Source organism: Cheilinus undulatus, linkage group 12, assembly GCF_018320785.1.
Source record: "Cheilinus undulatus linkage group 12, ASM1832078v1, whole genome shotgun sequence".
NCBI classification, from domain to species: domain Eukaryota; kingdom Metazoa; phylum Chordata; class Actinopteri; order Labriformes; family Labridae; genus Cheilinus; species Cheilinus undulatus.
The window spans coordinates 40,084,814-40,102,913 of NC_054876.1; the positions used below are offsets into that span (position 1 = coordinate 40,084,814).

Consider the following 18,100-nt stretch of genomic DNA (forward strand, 5'->3'; position numbering starts at 1 on the left):
CATGTTTAATCTTCTGTCTGCAGTTGTCGTCTGTTACTCCTACACAAGCACCACCTGCACCTCCACCAGCGCCACAGCGGCCAGCGGCCCTATTGGAGCAACTGTGAAATCACCACGACCACCAAGTCCTTCATCTAATGTGGTGGTGCTGCCTAGTGGGAGCACCGTCTATGTGAAAAGTGAGTGTCATCATACTACAATAAATCCAACAGTGTGTTCTAAAAGCATGGGATACATCAAGCACCAGAGACAATATCAGTTTGATTACAATGATTCCTATTACAATACCTGACAGTCAAGAGTGATGTAGTCCATTGCAGCATGGTTCAGCACGATATGTGCCTCGTTTTTACTTTGTTTTTATGAGCTCAGCCTATTCTTTGAACAGGAATTGGTTTTGACCAAAAATTATATGTCCAAATCTCCCAAAGGTCCAATTTCCAGTGCTGGATCGGTTTTAGAGCAGATGTTTTAGCTGTGTCGGCCAGTTGGTCAGTTGTTGGGGGTTTTTGGTCTGTCAAAATGGTATTAGTCATTGAGAGAGGGATAGGGGAGATATTTTGATGATAGACCACATGAACTTAAGGCCAAGTGTAACTTTTTACTCTTAAAGTTTTTTTTGTTTCTTTCTTTTTTTGTTTTTTAATTCTTCTTTTCTGAATTCACACAAAATCCCCTTAATTTTATGTGAAAATTCTCAACCTTTTTTTTTAAGAATCCCATAAAAATAGCACCCAATTTAAAACAAAACCTCCCCAAGTGTATCATGAAGCCTAACCATTCCAATAAAAGTTTCCTTAAAAAAATTCTGTGTAAAAGTTACAAACAAATTTCCTGAAAATTCTTTAAAATTTCCAAGGACTCCCACTGATCTAACTTCCCAATCGAAGTCCCCAGAATTTGCAAATACCTTTCTAAAAATTTCATGAAAATACCAGAAAATAACACCAGAAATTCTTAATTTTTTTTGAATTTCCTTTTGAAATGTTCCTTTCCAAATTCCCAAAATGTTCTAAAAAATCCTAAAAAAAAGTACCCTTTTTTTCAAATACTCCCCCAGTTTTCAGTAAAACTTAATCATAGAAAATGGTTGAAGCTTTCAAAGACCCCACACACACACAAACAACAATGTTCTTAAGCAAACTCCAACAAATTTACAAATGCATTTCCATGGAAATACCTAAACATTTTAAATCAAATACCCCAAAATTAAAAATATATTTCTCAGATTTTTATGAAATTTTGAGGAAATGTCTAAGCAGTTTCCTTGAAATAATTTAACAAATATTGCATTATTATTATGTTTTATGGAAGCCAAAATGTAATCTGTCCTTATATGTACCTGCTGGATTTTAGGAGGTTATGCTGAATTTATTCCAGAATAAAATCACGATGTTTATTATATTAAAACTGCAGTGTAGGAGTTGCCAATGGCCAAGCTAGGAGGTCAGGCCCCATTTAGGGATGCTATTGTCTCCCAGTGGGCTGGGATTTGAGTCCAACCTGCAGCTCCTTTCTTTCATGCAATTTCCCACTGTCTTACTCTGATTTTCTACTGTCCTTGTTCAAATAAAGGCAAAGCCCAAAAATAAATATTTAAAAATGCAGTGAAAGGAAGTTGTGTTTTGGGACTGATTTTCCAGGGGTATATCTTTTTAGTTTCCCTTTTGTGCACAAGACACAAAAATCTGCCTTGCACAAACCAGCCTGAAGGGGGTGCTGCAGGGAAGAAAGAAAAAAACAGATGCTTTGATCGAACTCATTAGTTTAACTGTGTACAAAAGGATGGTGCTGCAGAAAAAGAAATAAGAAAATCCTTTCAACACTGATTTCATCATACACCTGAATTAAGAATGTAGATATTGTAAAAATACTGAGATGAAGTTAGACTTATAGATAAAAAGACAAAAAAAATACTTGATCAATCCAGAACAGTATCTAGTTCTGCAGTGTTTGGAAGTTCTGAGTCCTCCTCTTCCTCCCAGGTGTGAGCTGTTCTGATGAAGATGAGAAGCCTCGCAAGAGAAGGCGGACCAACTCGTCCAGCTCGTCACCGGTGATGCTTAAGGAGGTCACTAAAGTGACTCCGCAGGTATCCAAGAACATCACTGTACCTGTGAGCGGCAGCCCCAAGATGAGCAACATCATGCAGAGCATTGCAAACTCACTGCCGCCACACCTTTCACCGGTTAAGATCACCTTCACCAAGCCCACCATCCAGACCACCAACACCACCACTCAGAAGGTAAAGAACGTTGATGACTTTATTACATACCCTTAGTATGTTTGTACCCGAAATATGTAAAGGTTTAAATGTTTTATCTCTATTCAGGTGATCATCGTGACAACGTCTCCTAGTTCAAACTTTGTCCCAAACATCCTGTCCAAGTCTCACAACAACGCCGCTTTGTCAAAGCTGGGGTCCTCCTCCATACTCACCACGCCCACACAGAAACAGACTGTGGTGTTCCCTGCCGGCTCCAGCCCATCAAACACTGTCGCAGTGACCACCGTAGTCTCCTCCACTCCCTCGGTGGTCATGTCGACTGTGTCAACATGTAGGTTCTTCTTCTACACCAACATGGACCTCATTCGTACATTTTACAACATTGATTTAAATAAGGAATAATGTTAAACTCTTAGCAGAATTTACTGCTTTTCTATGGAGTAGTGTTAGATGTGACAGAAAAATGTATGTCCATAAGTAGTACAGCAACGTTGGGGTTTCACTGAAGAACCAAATCAAGAAAAATGTCCTTTTTAGTTGTTTAAAGCGGTCTACTTCTCCATTAAGCTCACTAACCAAACAATGGATGGATTTTCTTATTAAAACCAAAGGTGCTACAAAAATATTTTAATTTGTTCCAAACATTAAGTTGTTCCATGTGTAAAATCCTTCAACTTTTCTCAAACAAATTCACACATGAAGATAATCTTAATGACTCTATTTATAAGTGTGAGGTCCATGTACAGCCCAACAATCTACCTCTTTGACTTAAGATTCATTTTGCTAACATGTTTAAGGAGTTAGCTCTGTTAGCATAGCTGTTTTTTTCCTCACATTTGGGGGCTTTGTGTCTGACTTTCAGAGCAGAGTCACTCTGAAATGCTCTCTTTAGACATACTTTCTTCATCCCTCAGCCCCCCACCATACCCCCTTCTTCCTCCAAACCACCACACCTCTGCAGCAGACAAGCTGCTAAATATTTAGAAACACAATTCTGTGATAAATTTAAAGTAAAAATATGAATGGGTGAATGTCATAATTGTCAATTTAAATAAACAACACAATTATGAATGCAACTCAGTGAGATGGAAATTCAACATGAAAACACTACAGAAACTACAGAATCACGATTAATCAGGATTAAAATTTGTTATCTTTTGAAAGCTCTTATTATTATTATACGTGGGTCTTTTTATGTCAAAGAAATGTGTTCTTCAGTTTGTAAAGTTTGTTGGCTTTCCTTTTGTTGCACTCTCACTATGACAATTTGTCGTTATGCTCTTAGAAACAGAGTTCTTGAGTTTGCATTGCAGTCTGTTTTTCCCCACATGGTGGCGGGATAAACAGTTGGGAAGGGCGAGATTCATTCATAAAACATTTTTATGACTCTCAGTGAAACATAAGCAAGCGGCAGTATAAACACAGAGCTGAGAACAACAAGCCCAGAGGGAGTTTGATTCACTCAAGACATGACTCCACAATATATTTATCTTGGCTGTTTTACCTTTCATGATGTTTAATATTAGACCTTAAAGCCGGAGTAGCACTTCTCCTACAGTCAGTTCTGAAGTCTCACTGCCTTCATTCTTCATCTTCTAGGTGCTGCTTCAGCTGGGGTGAAGGTTGCTACAGCCAGACTTCCTTCTCCTAAAACCCTGGTGGGCTCACCGGCTCAGATCCTGGCTCAGTTCCCCAAGCAGCAGTCACCCAAACAGCTGCAGCAGGGCTCACCTTTGGGTGCAGCAAGTGTCAGTGCGACACAGACAACAAGCACTTCACCTGGATCTAAGCCCACAATCCAGATCAAACAGGAGTCTGGTAAACCTACCTCGTGTGCTCTTTTTCTGTTATTTTTCTCTCATTTTTTCTTTGTTTCCTCTGCCTCTATCTACTTTTTCCTCCTCTTTATCATTTTTTCTATTTATCTTTTTTTATCTTAATTATGTTGTATTTGTCCTTCTTCATATTTCCTTTCTTAACCCCTCCTTTGTCATTATTTCCCACTTTGACACATTTCTTTCATCCTTTGTATCTTCCATGCCTTTGTTCTGTTTTCATCAGTCTTTTTATTTTTCTTGTTGCCTTATTTATTTATGTATTTTTATCTTCCTATGTTCACTTTGGAAGGAAAGTCATGTTAATTAAGTACATTGATAAATAGAAAGAGCTGAGTAAATTGAATTTGTTGCATTTAATCATTGAAGTAGATGAGTTATGTTATGTTTTAATATTTCAGTTAATCAAATCTTTTTTTGTCTGTGAACTTTAAGACTTCCACAACCCATCAAAGCCCTTGAAGCATGCACAGAACAAATGATTATGAGAAAGAAACTGATATTTTGAAGAGAGTAAGACCGTTTTCTCTCCACAGGAGTGAAGATTATCACTCAGCAGGTCCAGCCGAGTAAAATCCTGCCCAAGCCATCATCAGTGGCTCTCTCCAGCGGCAGCTCGTCTCCCATTATGGTCGTCAGTAGCAACGGAGCCATCATGACAACAAAGCTGGTCACTCAACCCACAGGTGAGTGACCTAAAATCCTGAAACCCAAATAAAACTCTGTGAAATAAATCTGACCTGACACATACTCACTCTTAACATTTAGAGCGAACAAAAACAAAATAAAACAAATCTGACTCCGGCTTTATCCTTCATTAAACTGTTGATGTCAGAGACACTTTACAGTCTGTTTAAAGTTTAACTCCCAGACCTTGTTTTTAGGTAGTAACACTGTGTTTGTCTGCAGCCACCCAGGCCACCTACACCAGACCCACCGTCAGCCCGGGCATCGGCGCCAGAATCTCAGCCTCCAGCGGTGGGACCACCTACGTGAAGACTACGAGTGGCAACATCATCACAGTGGTGCCAAAATCTCTGGCCACTCTGGGCGGGAAGATTATCAGCAGTAACATCGTCTCTGGTGAGCCACCCTGGTAGATCTGGCGTTATTGATGTGATTTTAAATAATCTGTACATTTTAGTTAAGATTAGAGATGTTGATACAAGATTTATTGATAGGGATACCATCACAAACATACTAAGTCTTTATGGAGACCGCTGGGAAATTTTTTATTTTATTTGGTGGGAAGACAAGTAAATAGTTGACCAGGCAGTAATTTCATCTGTTATTTCTGTATCATATTGCTGGGGAAAAAAACTCCTTCAAACAAATATATATCTGATTAAATTTATCACCAAACCATATTTTTTCCTGATGAAATATTTTAACAGATCCTGTAGACCTTTCCTTTACCTTTGAGGATGATTATTTTACTAATCTGACCTTGGCTTGAACACATATTGTAATGTCACATAGTGTCATATTGTCATGTCACCATGGTTAGTCAGTAAACTGTCTTTAATCCTGATGATTTAAACACAGATTTTAATATTTTATTACTATATAAATTTACGAGACTTGCTGAAAAGTTAAATTGCCTTTTCTTGATTTGAAGAGAATGAAGACTGCCCCACAGCAGCATCAAAAGCCAGAGCTGAAGGGGTATTTTTCCACTCAAAAACAGTTAAATGTGCTGCATTTTTGTTTGATTATTGCACAATGCTGATGGACTTTGCTTTGGAGGTTACCCTTCTCTTTCCTCCTCCAAGAAATTATTTAGCCACAACCTAATTTTACAATCAGTGCATGTTTGTACCAGTAACTTGATTTAAATGGCATGATTAGACTCAAGACATGATGCTTTGTCATTGGACTGAAGAGTCTGTATGGGTAAGCTCGAATGTTACTGATTTTCAGGTTTTGGACATGTCCAACACGGTCCTTTTAAAAGTTAAGCGTGGACTTCTTTGCCTTGTTGTGATCAGTTCTAGTTTTGGTTTCAGTATTTTCTTTGCTCTGTTGCAGGAACAACCACTAAAATCACCACCATCCCCATGACCTCCAAACCAAATGTCATTGTGGTTCAGAAAACCACAGGGAAAGGAGCGACCATCCAGGGATTGCCGGGCAAGAACGTGGTCACCACACTCTTAAATGCTGGGGTCAGTCAAATATTCACTCTGTGGGTTTTTAGTTATGTGTTTGGGAAATTGAATAAACAGTCAGCAATTCCTCCCAAGACAAACAGAACATTTCACTTGAAGGTTGTTGTTGGTTAAAACCTCTAGAACAGGGGTGTCAAACTCAAGGCCCGGGGGCCAAACCCGGCCGTTGGAACAGTTAAATCCGGCCCGCAAGATTATCTCATTTTCTGTTATAACTGGCCCATCAATATGAGGTCTGCAGATTTCCTCAAGTATAAAAATGTAAGCTTAACCATGGTGATTTAAGATACCCTTTTTAAAATCTGAAAAAAGTTGGGAGTAAAGATATTTAGATAAGAAGTCAGGAATGTGGGAAAAGAAATTAATTTGTGTTTTAATTTCACATTTTCAATTTTGCATCTAACAATTAGGACTCAAACTGAGGATTTTTACTTTTTATTTCATACTTTGAGCATTTCAATTCATAATTTTGACTTCTCATAATATTATGAGCTCTAATAATCATATTTTTAATTTTTAATCCACAGTTGGACCTTTTTAACTAATTATTTTGTATTTTATCTCATATTTTCAACTCCCAACTTTGAATTCATAATCCCATAGTTTGACCTTTTAGACTCACAATTTAAAATTTTGAATCAGATTCCGACTTTTAATTTTATGATTATATATTTAATGTCCTATTTTGACCTTTTAAACCCATGATTTTGACTTTCTTTCTAATTGCCTTTAAAAAAAAAACACTATTTTTCAATTTCATGTTTTGACCTTTTTGAACAAATAAATTTACTTTTCTCGGATTGGGAGCCTTTAAACTTATCTTTTTAACTTTTTAACATAAAAATCATTTATCATCAGTGCTAAGGTTTTTTTAAATATTTTTTATTACTGGTGAAATGAGGTTGACAGTTTCTGGTTAATAAGTTGACCCTGTTTAGGCCCTCAGGTTAGACCTGAATCCAGAATCTGGCCTCTGCTGTGACTGAGTTGACACCCCTGCTCTAAAGGGGTTGTTTCTGAATGTTGATGCATTTCAGCCAACTAAATTACATGAGTGTTTTACCAAACAAATTAAAAATGTTTGCTCTATCCAGCATCTGAAATATCATTGATTGACCATAAAAAGCCCCCCCAAAAAACGGCATTGATTATGCTGGATGCTGGAAGTGATTCATGGTTGAAGCATTGCTTTCACACCTTACAGGTGTTTAGAATTACATGAGGAGGAGGATCAGATAATTCACTGTCTCCTTTTCCCCTCTCTCTGTGTAATAGCTTCTATGCTCTCTTTTCCCCCATCGCTAAGGAAATATGAAAATAATAATTTGCAAATATTATTATACATTATCTAAGATTGTAAAATAATGTTCTGTGCTTTAAAACAGATAAAAATATATGATAAATAAATATAGAGCCTAGAATAAACAACAAACACTGTCTGGCTTCATCTGCATTTCACCTAAAAGGTATAAAGATAACTTAGTAAGTTTTGCTTATGTTATTTTCTTAATACCATACTTTCATATGCTCAGACTGTGAGGACTCTGGTAAGGAGCCAGTTCTGAGTACTATCAGGATGCTCTCAAGCAAGGCACAGAACCCCCAACCCCTTGGCCGGAGCTCCTTCATGGGAAACATTCCTCACTCTGACATCTCTGCATTTGCACATGTCCACAGGATCCTATTTTTACCTGTATTTCAGCCTTTGTTTATGTAGATTATTGACAACAGAAGTAAAGGATTATAGTTCCCCTTAAGGGATAAATAAAGTGTGTCTTTTTACTTCCGCCAAGGAGGTTATGTGATCGGCAGGGTTTGTTGGTTTGTTAGTTAGTTTGTTTGTTTGTTAGCAACATAACTGAAAAAAGTTATGGATGGATTTTGATGAAATTTTCAGGAAATGTCCCAACTGGCATAAGGAAGAACTGATAATTTTTTGGGAATTATCCAGATCACCATCTGGATCCTGGAATTTTTTAAAGGATTCTGTACTATTGGGAGATAGGGCTAAAGGTGGAGGTCTGCGCTCTCCGAGTGCTTTTCTAGTTAACTTTCTTTCTTTTTCTTTTCGTCTTTATCTTTTCTAGTTTGTGCATAAAAGGCATTGAAAGAAGAAATTGCATTTGCTGCAAAAAAGCCTTTTTTCTCTGATTTAATACTTTTTGTGTTTCCTCCTTAGTTTTTTTTTTAAATCCTTAGATCCTTGAGGGGATCTCCATAGTTGTTTTTAAATCCTTAGATCCTTCATTTTTTGATGGAGCAGTTGTACGGAGTCATAATTGCAAATATGATTAAAACTACAGAAATAATTTTTGACATTTTTGGGGAAGCTACATGACTAAACACACTAACATTAAGATTATAAGTGGGTTTACTTTTTTGTGTAAATGTTGGTGTTCATATAATCTCAACCCTAGTATTAGTAGACCCTTGATCACTTTGTTTCACATGATTTTTTAGGCTGTGTGACTCTACACTCTCTCACTTAGTTCTGCCTTGGCTGTAAATATTTTGCTGTGGTTTTCCTCAGGGTGAGAAAGGCCTGCAGGCTGTTCAGGGGACCAAACCAGCAATCATCACCACCTCCAGACCGATCACTAAGATGATCGTCACCCAGCCCAAAGGCATGAGCTCTGGATCCCAAACCACTGCCACCAAGATCATCCCGACCAAGATCGTCTACGGCCAGCAGGGAAAGACTCAGGTAAGACATGTTTCTCTAGCAGCTAATCAGGTATTTCTCTTTGTTTTTACTCTTTTTGTCTTTTTTTGCTCTCTTTGTTTTTGAAAAAGTCCATGCTAATGTTGGCTTTAATAAACAAAATAAAAACTATTAGAATGTGGTGAACCACAGGCCAGGGAGTTTATCTTATGACTCTGGGCAAACTTCAAGAAGACAATCATGTGACCGTTTGACTGACATAAATCAACCACAGGGATTTTTTGGAATTGGTTGTTTGTGAACGCCTGCTGTACCTGTTTAAACTATTATATAAAAAAAGTTCAGCAAAGTAGTCTGAAGAAGTCAGATTTACTGGTAGTTCAAAAGTATTGCATCAGTTTATTCAGAAGAGGAAAATCACTGATCTTTACACAGACAAATGAATAAAGGGGCTTTATCATTGACCTTTCTTCTTCCTCCATTCACTTCCCTCCAGTCTGCAGAGAAGAATGAACCTTTCAATGAATTGTAAGCAAAAATCCTGGCATGCGTACAGCTGTGCAAGCCCTGTCCAACTTTCTGACACATCATTTTAAATGATATTTATTTATCTTTGGACCACTTTTTGGCTGCAGTGCAAGCTGCAAACGCTAACATTATCACCTATTACAGTTGTTAAAATGAAAGCATTTGAGCAATGAGAGGCCTGTTTAGACGTCAGGCAGACAGAAAGTAAGATAAGTATAACTATGAAATATAGATTTTTCTTTCCTTCTTCACCTCCTCCTCAGAGAATGCTATTCAAAGTGGTAGTTCTATGTTTTTGAAGGGGTTTTAAATGAGGTATGTAACAACAGTAACTTTATGAACCATAGGAGATGCCGGTCACTACAAAGAGAGATTGACAGGAGTGCAGACATGGAAGCTAGGATATACATCACTTTAAACAGGGATATTTGTAACAAATAATGCATCTTTTTATGATTTATTTTTTAGGCTTTTATGCCTTCATTTATAGAGGAGAACACAGGGCAGAGTCAGAAACAGGGTTGAAAGAGTGGGGAGTGATACGAGTGAAAGGAGCCACTGGCCAGACTAGAACCCGAGCGACCCACACACATGTTGTGTGACCTAACTGCCAGATCATCTGCACCCTATTATGTCTCCAATTTTGAGAAAAACCAACCCGAGAAACAGTGTCAGGGCAAATGCACGCAAAACTTGTCAGCTCTTAACTTTTTTGTTCATCAAGTTTCTTGGTTTTGTTTTCTTTTCTTTTACTGCTTTTTGTGCCTTTATTGATAGAAGACAGCAGTAACCTTGCAAAGCAGAGGGATTTGCCTGTTTCCGGGTTTCTCACTGGCAAATCCATCTTGCAGAGCTCCCATCTGAACAGATTGGGCCCTGTAAGAAAGTGACAGGACCAATCACGACTAAGAGGCAGTACTTTTGGGTGCAGCAGAGTGATGACGTAGTGACAAGAGGCCAGTGCAATTATGGCGGAAGAGATTAACGTGGATGCTGCTATAGTGGCAGTTTTATCAGAACTTGATGACATTTCTTCCTTAAAAGAAGATAAAAGAACAGCATTGAGTTGTTTTTTTTTTTTCAAAAATGACAAAAGTTGTGACATGTCTACAGTCGCCATGGTTCATGTTATGCAGTTCTCTATGGAGTTTACTTGTCGATAGTGGCGCACACCTACGGCGTCATGTGTTTTGTTGCTCTGATTGTCCCGTAAATATGTGGCAGACAGGATGTTGATCCAATCACCCTCCGATTTTTTTTTCAAAGGCTCTGCCCTTTCCCAAACACTGTCTATGGGAGGTTCTCCAGATGGATGTGTGAAACAAATCCATCTAGCGTGTCAGGTTAGGAGGACATTGGATAGAGCCAGAAATGGGGACGAGAGAGTGGGGAGAAACATGCAGGAAAGAGCCACAGGCCGGATTTGAACCCAGGTTCTGTTTTGTTTTGGCACTATTCTGTTACCATAGCATGTCTGTGTTCCTCCACCAGCAGCACAATCGTGCTACACAAATTTGATAAAAATGACAAAAAGGACAGACTTCAAAAAGGGGGAGCATCATTGAGTTGTAATTAGAGATACTGTACCTTGCTCTCTCTTGGTTCTGCAACACTGTAAAGCACTACAAAGTAAAAGACAGGATTTAATAGTAATGATGGCAGAGCTTTGGTATGGTACTGTTGCAGAAATGCACGCGCAAACAACTTGTGTTACGTCACCAACATCTAGCCTCCTACCTGCATGATATTTAAAATCTCACACATGAAGAGTCATAACTGTTGATTTTTGGTTCAGTCAACCAAAAAACTGCCTTTCTGATATCTCTTTATTAAGATTTATAGATAGCGATCTGTGCCATCGCCCATTAGAAGAAAGAAGTTTGCAGAATAAGAATTGCAACTGCTGTTGGTGCTTTTTCGGTTCCTGGGGACTTTTTAACATCTGTTTTAAGATGCATAACAAGAAAGGACTAGTTCTGCAGAAATTAGAATAAGTCCTATGCTTGCTGTGGGATGTGAAAATGTTACAAGTGATATAGTGATTGAACGCCCACGGAAAGTGTTAGCTGACTGCTTCAGTCTTCCCCAGTATTTCCCTTTAATTCTATGAGAGCAGGGGTTTTCAAAGAGTGTGAGAGTGAGCCTCACCTTAGAGAACATTATGTCTGCTAAACGCCCTCTGTCCACACACATAGGATTAAAAAAAAAACACATTTAAAGAGACATTATCTGAAGACATCTTTGTTTCATCTTTGAACATGTTCAAAGCAGTTTTTGCCTATTTTTCAAAACAAATCTTCCCTTTTCTTTTGTTTATTTATATGAGATTTGACACGTTTAAACAGCAGTTATTACTCCAGCTAGATTATTTCTGAAAAACATGGAAGGCAGTCGAACACAAAACAAATATTGCTGCACAGTTTTTGCACTGCCATTTTCATATTGCCGTTTCAAAATCCTGTGTAAATAATTTGTATTTATGCTTGCTTTTAACAATAAATTAGTTGCCATTACTCACTTATTATTAAACTCACCTCTTTTTTGTGGGGACTGTGAGTCTGCATCCTTACTGTTCCTGATGCAGGGTTGGGGCTGAATGGAGAAGAAAGGGCTTTCATGAACACTGTCCAGCACCTCTTGATTTACATCACAGGCCATGTCCCCCCCAGGGGGTGCCAAAGATCTTAGAGGGACACAAGGCTTTGTCTGCAATGAGGCTGCCAAAAATAGATTTGCAAATAGTGACTGAAACCATGAAAAAGCAGAGTAGTTTATACAAAGGTCTTTAGATAAGAAAAGCATGCATTGGCTGCTTTTTAGGGTTTTATTGGTGAAACAATTAAAATCTATGTTGATTTTTGGCTGCAGTGTGTCACTTTTTCTTCTCTCTTGGATCTTGGGGGTTCCACTTTTCTTAGGTACATGTAAAGGGGGCTCTAAGAAAAAATGGTTGGGAAACACTGACTTGTGCTGTATGATTTTCCTGTCTTTGTAATGTGTAACACCACTCAATATTTGGTATTTACAGTGCTTCAGACAGTCGTGGTTGTACTTCTTTTTTCTGCTCGCTCCAGTAGTAACTCCCTCTGTAGTAGCTAAAATCTCTTCTTTTTGCTCAACTCATTGAGAAGGGTCTGGCTGCACACTGTCAATCTCAAACAGCCCTCCAGCAGAATGCTTATGTGAGACACTGCATATTTCAGACAGAAGCTGAGTACTGGTAGTAGAAGAAGAAGAAGGGCGCGAATGCCAACCGCATATAAATACCAACGAAGAAAAAGAGGAAGTGACATCATTAGTTGTAGACTATTTCACATGTAATGGATCTAACGGACAGCATACCTCAGACGTGAAACAAAGGCTTTGAAAGTCTAATTCGTTATAAATAGATGTATCGCTAAAACGCCTTTCCCGGAAGTATAATCTGGTTTTATTTTGAAAGTTTTGTGTGCATTATAGCCCTGACAGTGGTAGATTTACAGTGGAAGTTTAAACTGATTTTTATTTTTGGAAGATTTAGCAAGTATTTCCGTCCTGAGATGCACGGCGTTGTGCAATCTGTGAGAATGGCCGTTCATGAGATGCACAGCGTCTCAGATGTGTAGTCTGTGAGACCATCAGAGATGAGCGATGAACGGCCTGCAGCCAGACTGTCTTGAACTCATTACTGAAGTAAATTTAGAAGATCTGGTTTATTTTTTTGGTTTTTTTTAATTTTCCCACTCTAACTCATGCTTTAAAAAATTACAGCACCAGGGGGAATTCAAATTTAATACAAATGAGTCTTGTTTTAATCTGAGAGGTAAATTCCATTCCATTCCACTCCAGGTTATTTTTGCTGCAGGATTACCTTTACAAACTTTAAGCAGTGATGGACTTAAGAAGGCAAAATCTGTAAGACTCAGTGATTGTTATTTAACTGTAGTGTAACACATGTAGAAACTGCAACAAGAATCTGCTGATTCCTCCATGTTCATTCTTTACAAGTACGTCATAGTTTCAATATCAAAGTCATCACTATGGTCTAAATTTAGCCTGACTTCAGTTTCTGTTCTCATTTTAGAAGGGGAACTCGAGACCTGGGAGTCATGAATAGAATTTAAACCGTTCAGCGCCCACAGTGAAACACTTCAGCGTAAACCACAAACAAGGTCTGCTAAAAATAGACAGAGCTAATCTGAAATTAACTTGTATTTTATCTGTAAAATTGTGCCAGCGTTTTGAAACACTTTCCAGTGACGAATAACGGCTGCTTGCAAAAAGAGGCAGTTGTTTCCAGCGGCTGTAATATTTGGTACAAAATTTTAGTGGTTATATTTATGACATGCTATTGAACTTACTGATATGTAGGTAGCGTTGATGACACAAGCAAGCAGGTTAAAATACGTAATGTTTGATTTTACATCCTTAACCAGTAAAATAATGCAAAATCAGCTGTCAGAATGATATCACCATGTGTTCAAATGAAAAGGTGATCAAACTAACAAAATGCCTGTCATTTAAACATTTTTGGCGGCAAACACCTCAGCGTGTGGACTGAAGAGGCTTGTGTTCAAAGCATCAATTTACCACTGTTTAATCTAATTTCTTGTTTTTACAGCTTCAACATAAAAATGTAAAATACAGTAGTATTGACTGATTATGCATGAGAAGCAATAGTCTATAGGAAGCAAAGATGGCGGATGATTGACTGTTGTAATGATATTCAGGCAACAATTAGACAACAGATTTGTTGTACCTGTAAATAAATATCTTTATGCATGTGTAGCTAACATTTTCCTCCTCGATCAAGCATTTACGCTTTGGGGAAGTATGTGCTTGACACTGGGTCACAAGAGCCACAGCATCCAGGTTTCCCAGCCCTAAAATGCATCAGATCTGACATGCAACTAAATCTTTTTTCCCTCATATTAAAGGAAACTCCACACCTGCTATTATAATCAGGAAAATTAGATTCTTTATGGCAACATACCACTGTAGTAAACCAGAGTGAAGCCTCCGTGCAACTTCCTGTTTGAGAATTCTGCTTTGTTTTGTTTTTAACATACAGCAAGCTGCTAATTAGACTGTGAGCTAAACAGTGCATGGAAAAGGAAGTCCTGGCTGGACTTGGCCTTTCTTAAGCTAACACCAGAATTAGCAAGATGTTGGCCATTGTTCCCAGAGGCATATATCAGCGTCAGACAATAGCAGATGGGCTCTGAGATTGGGGTATGCCCTGCTCTAAGTCCTGAGCCACAGCAGTGTATATATGTAAGTGTTTTAATGAACTAAAAGACTCAAATAACTAACAGTTAGGGATGCACGGATATACCCATGTCACTGTTTGGTATTGGTGCCCATGCCTAGCCTAAGTATTTGTACTCTTAAAGCACATGTTTGATGTCATAAAAACGTTAATAACAAAGCAAAAGAATTTGCACAAATGGCCCTTCCCATCACCTGAAATCTCTGATATTTGTTCTAATAAACTAACTGTTCAGGAAATGAAATATGTCCTTAGAGCACTGATTTAATAGTATAAAATATCCACCTTCAGGCACAGCTAAATGTTACTGTGATTGTTAATATAAAAAAAGATAGCTGTGCTGGAGTAGCTTCAAAATGGCTTTATCTTGTAGAAAATAAACAGTGTCATCTTGTGTAAAATATCTAAATTCAGATACATCTTTTTCTTTCCAAAAGACAAATTGGATTGCGATGGTTGGTGTTAAAGATTTATTGGAGCTGATCTGACAGGGCCTCAGGGCATCCACTGCTTTTATAAAGGCTATATGTTTTCTTGATTTTGTTCCAGGTTCTCATCAAGCCTAAGCCGGTCTTCCAGACAGCGTTAGTCGAACAGACCAGACAGCTAGTCACAGAGACTCTGCAGCAGGTGACCCGCTCAGTTGACATCGGACAGGGTCAGACGCCGGGACAGGATGGGTCAACAAAGGATGACGCTGGCAGCTCCACCAGCGAGACCTCCCACAGCAGCACACAAGGTAAAAAGCACTTTGTTAGAAGATGAATATTGATTGACTACTGTTCCAGCATGTGTACATATTTGTTACGCCCACATGCAGGTGTTAACATTCATTGCACTGATAAACATGCCATGTGAAAATACATTTTACCATACAAAAAACAGACTTCCTCCTATTTTATCCCCTCACTCCTTAGAGCCTCAGCCTGTAGTGCATGTGGTCTCCTCCAGAGAGCAGGATTGGACTGAACAGGAAGTATCCGTGGAGTCCAGCCCCACCATTATCTACCAGGAGGTGTCTGCCGGGGAATCCCAGTCGGCAACATCAACAATCAAAGCCCTGCTGGAGCTGCAGCAGACAACAGGTGAGCCTTTATGTAACAGAAAGGCTGCAGACGTAAAGAGAGGGGGAAGTGGAACGATAGCCAACGAGCCAGACGACCAAAAAAACAAAAAAAAACTCACTGTAATTATGTTATTTTTCCCCTGAGGCAGTCACAGTAAGGCCATTGGACTACAAACCTGCAAAACCGGGTTGATGAGTAGACAGACAGAAAAAGATTCCCACAGTCTGTTTGTAGTTTTTAGCTTCAGACATAACAAAGCAGTGCAGTGATAGAAAGTTTGATTGTAAATTCCCTACAGGCATAACTGCGTTTGGAGCTCTTCAACTGGCTCATTTATTCATGAATGAATGATGCAGTGTTTAGTTTAAACACCTGGTGATCTCTTGGTGCAAGCAAAAAATGAATAAGGCAATCAAACAGAGAACCTCATTTATAACAACGGGGTTTCATATCAAATGAGTTGGTTCAATGATAGAAAATGTTGGAATTCCTTTATTTTTCTTTTAGCTATGTAAAAGTATACTGGGATCTGGTAAAATGCAATAATTTATATCAGAGAAATTCAGTGTCTGTTTACATCAATTAAAATCTTAATCATACAATATTTTTTTTTATTACTTGGGTCTTTCGGCCATTTTCTAATGCTATGATGTGACTTTATCATGTGCACAATGCAAATTGTGATGGTGAAGAGATGTATTGATCATCCCTTTTCAGGAACAAGGTTAATCCAATCTCACCTGTTTCCAATTTTAATACTTATTTTGGTATAAAGACCTCATGTCTTCTAATATTTTCCTTTTGGTGAAGACTTACAATTTACTCAGTGTTTTATTAGAATAACAGTCATGAGTGTTCAATGTGTTAAAGGCTATCCTTTTTCAAATGCTCTTGACAGTTTTTACATGTTTCCACTGCTAATGAAGGATCCATCTAGTGCATACCTCTTGGCCCTGATGATTCAAATATTCATTGTTTTAATTTACAAGTTAGCAGCCTCTCAGCACAGTTTTAGATGTACATAACTCAACTGAATAGCAACAAATACATTTGCAAAACAAAAGGGAACCTTGTAACTTTAGTTTATCTTCAATTTAAAGGTTAAGTTACAAAATATTACTGCTGTCAGCTAGTTTTGCTGGAACTATTGAGGTTCTAAGGTGACGAAGTTTGGGTTTCGTAACTGAAGGGTATGGATGGTGAAAGGGACAGCTGGTGATACCAACAGAAAAACTTTTGTAGACCACACTATTTAATTTCAGAACAGCCTGAGCGCGCCCCTTAAAAGATGCTATCCCTGATTTGGGACACAGCTAATTGATAGTTGAAAGGTGCTGTTTATAACCTTCAACACTTCCTGTCCATATGCTTCACATTAACAGCCTCTCAGTGGCTCTAAGGGCTTGAGTCTTTTTTTTCCCCTTGTAGTCTTTTAATTTGAAACACTTGCAGGAAGTTTAGATTATCACGTGTAACTTAAAATCAAGTAACAGGTTTGTAATTGCAAGTATTTGGAATTAATTAGTAGGTAAGTAAGAAAGTACAGCTTATAATTATGTGGCACTTGTAAAACCTCAATTACAAATGCTTCAGATAACTAGAAAAACTAAGTCACAACATCAAACAAGGCACAATAACAGGCAAAGCAAAAACAGATTTAAGTTCGTGTAAATTAGTAAGTATAAGACGTTTAAAAAGCTTTACGACATGTTTAATGGTTTAATTAGGATTAACACAGTGTGTTTTTCCTCCCTGCAGTGAAGGAGAAAGGTGAGTCCAAACCCAGACAGCACACCATCGACCTGAGTCAGATGGCCGTCCCCATCCAGCTCGCCCAGGAAAAGAAGCCGAGCCCCGAGTCCCCAAGACCCTCCACCTCTGAGGCAGAACCCAGCACTGACTATGTCCCACCAGGTATGACACTTCTATCTTTTTACTAGATGAGCTGGATGGAATAAATCAGCTGTTTTTTTTTTTACTTAGATTTTGTTTCTTTTTTTTTGCACTGACAGTGAATAAAGCAGTTCATGTTCTCTGTTGACTGATCATGAAAGTAGTATCATCCACTTCTCTGTTATCACACCTGGTATTCCCCTGCTCAGGTAAAGTGAGCAGGCTGGCTGTATCCACAGACGACGATGACCTGGTCATGTCCTCCACTCAACAGCTGGTGAAGCCTTTTAAGAGCAGCGTCAGCCAGGTTACCGTAGTAACCAAACCAGCTGGTGTGTCCACTGCAGCAGCAGCAGCTCCACACGTCAGCCAAATGGTGAGGACGTTTTAGAGCAGGACTCTAGTCTGAAGCTGTTTTATTCAACTGAGAGAAAGTGGAGCATTTATTATGAATGAGCCTACCTTTTTAGAC

The 18,100-nt window shown here is 38.5% G+C and overlaps 1 protein-coding gene across 4 annotated transcripts in view; it reads left to right on the forward strand.

Annotated features, from left to right (window-relative positions):
* Positions 1 to 18,100, forward strand: part of emsy (EMSY transcriptional repressor, BRCA2 interacting) — a 30,144-nt gene that overhangs the window by 2,795 nt on the left and 9,249 nt on the right. For all 4 annotated transcript variants that reach the window (XM_041801559.1, XM_041801562.1, XM_041801560.1 and 1 more), the window contains exons 6-17: positions 24 to 179; positions 1,986 to 2,245; positions 2,333 to 2,558; positions 3,827 to 4,045; positions 4,599 to 4,748; positions 4,972 to 5,145; positions 6,091 to 6,227; positions 8,761 to 8,934; positions 15,218 to 15,407; positions 15,586 to 15,753; positions 17,494 to 17,649; positions 17,838 to 18,004. In XM_041801559.1, coding sequence (XP_041657493.1) covers positions 24 to 179; positions 1,986 to 2,245; positions 2,333 to 2,558; positions 3,827 to 4,045; positions 4,599 to 4,748; positions 4,972 to 5,145; positions 6,091 to 6,227; positions 8,761 to 8,934; positions 15,218 to 15,407; positions 15,586 to 15,753; positions 17,494 to 17,649; positions 17,838 to 18,004 — 2,177 coding nt within the window. The remainder of the gene's footprint in view (positions 1 to 23; positions 180 to 1,985; positions 2,246 to 2,332; positions 2,559 to 3,826; positions 4,046 to 4,598; positions 4,749 to 4,971; positions 5,146 to 6,090; positions 6,228 to 8,760; positions 8,935 to 15,217; positions 15,408 to 15,585; positions 15,754 to 17,493; positions 17,650 to 17,837; positions 18,005 to 18,100) is intronic.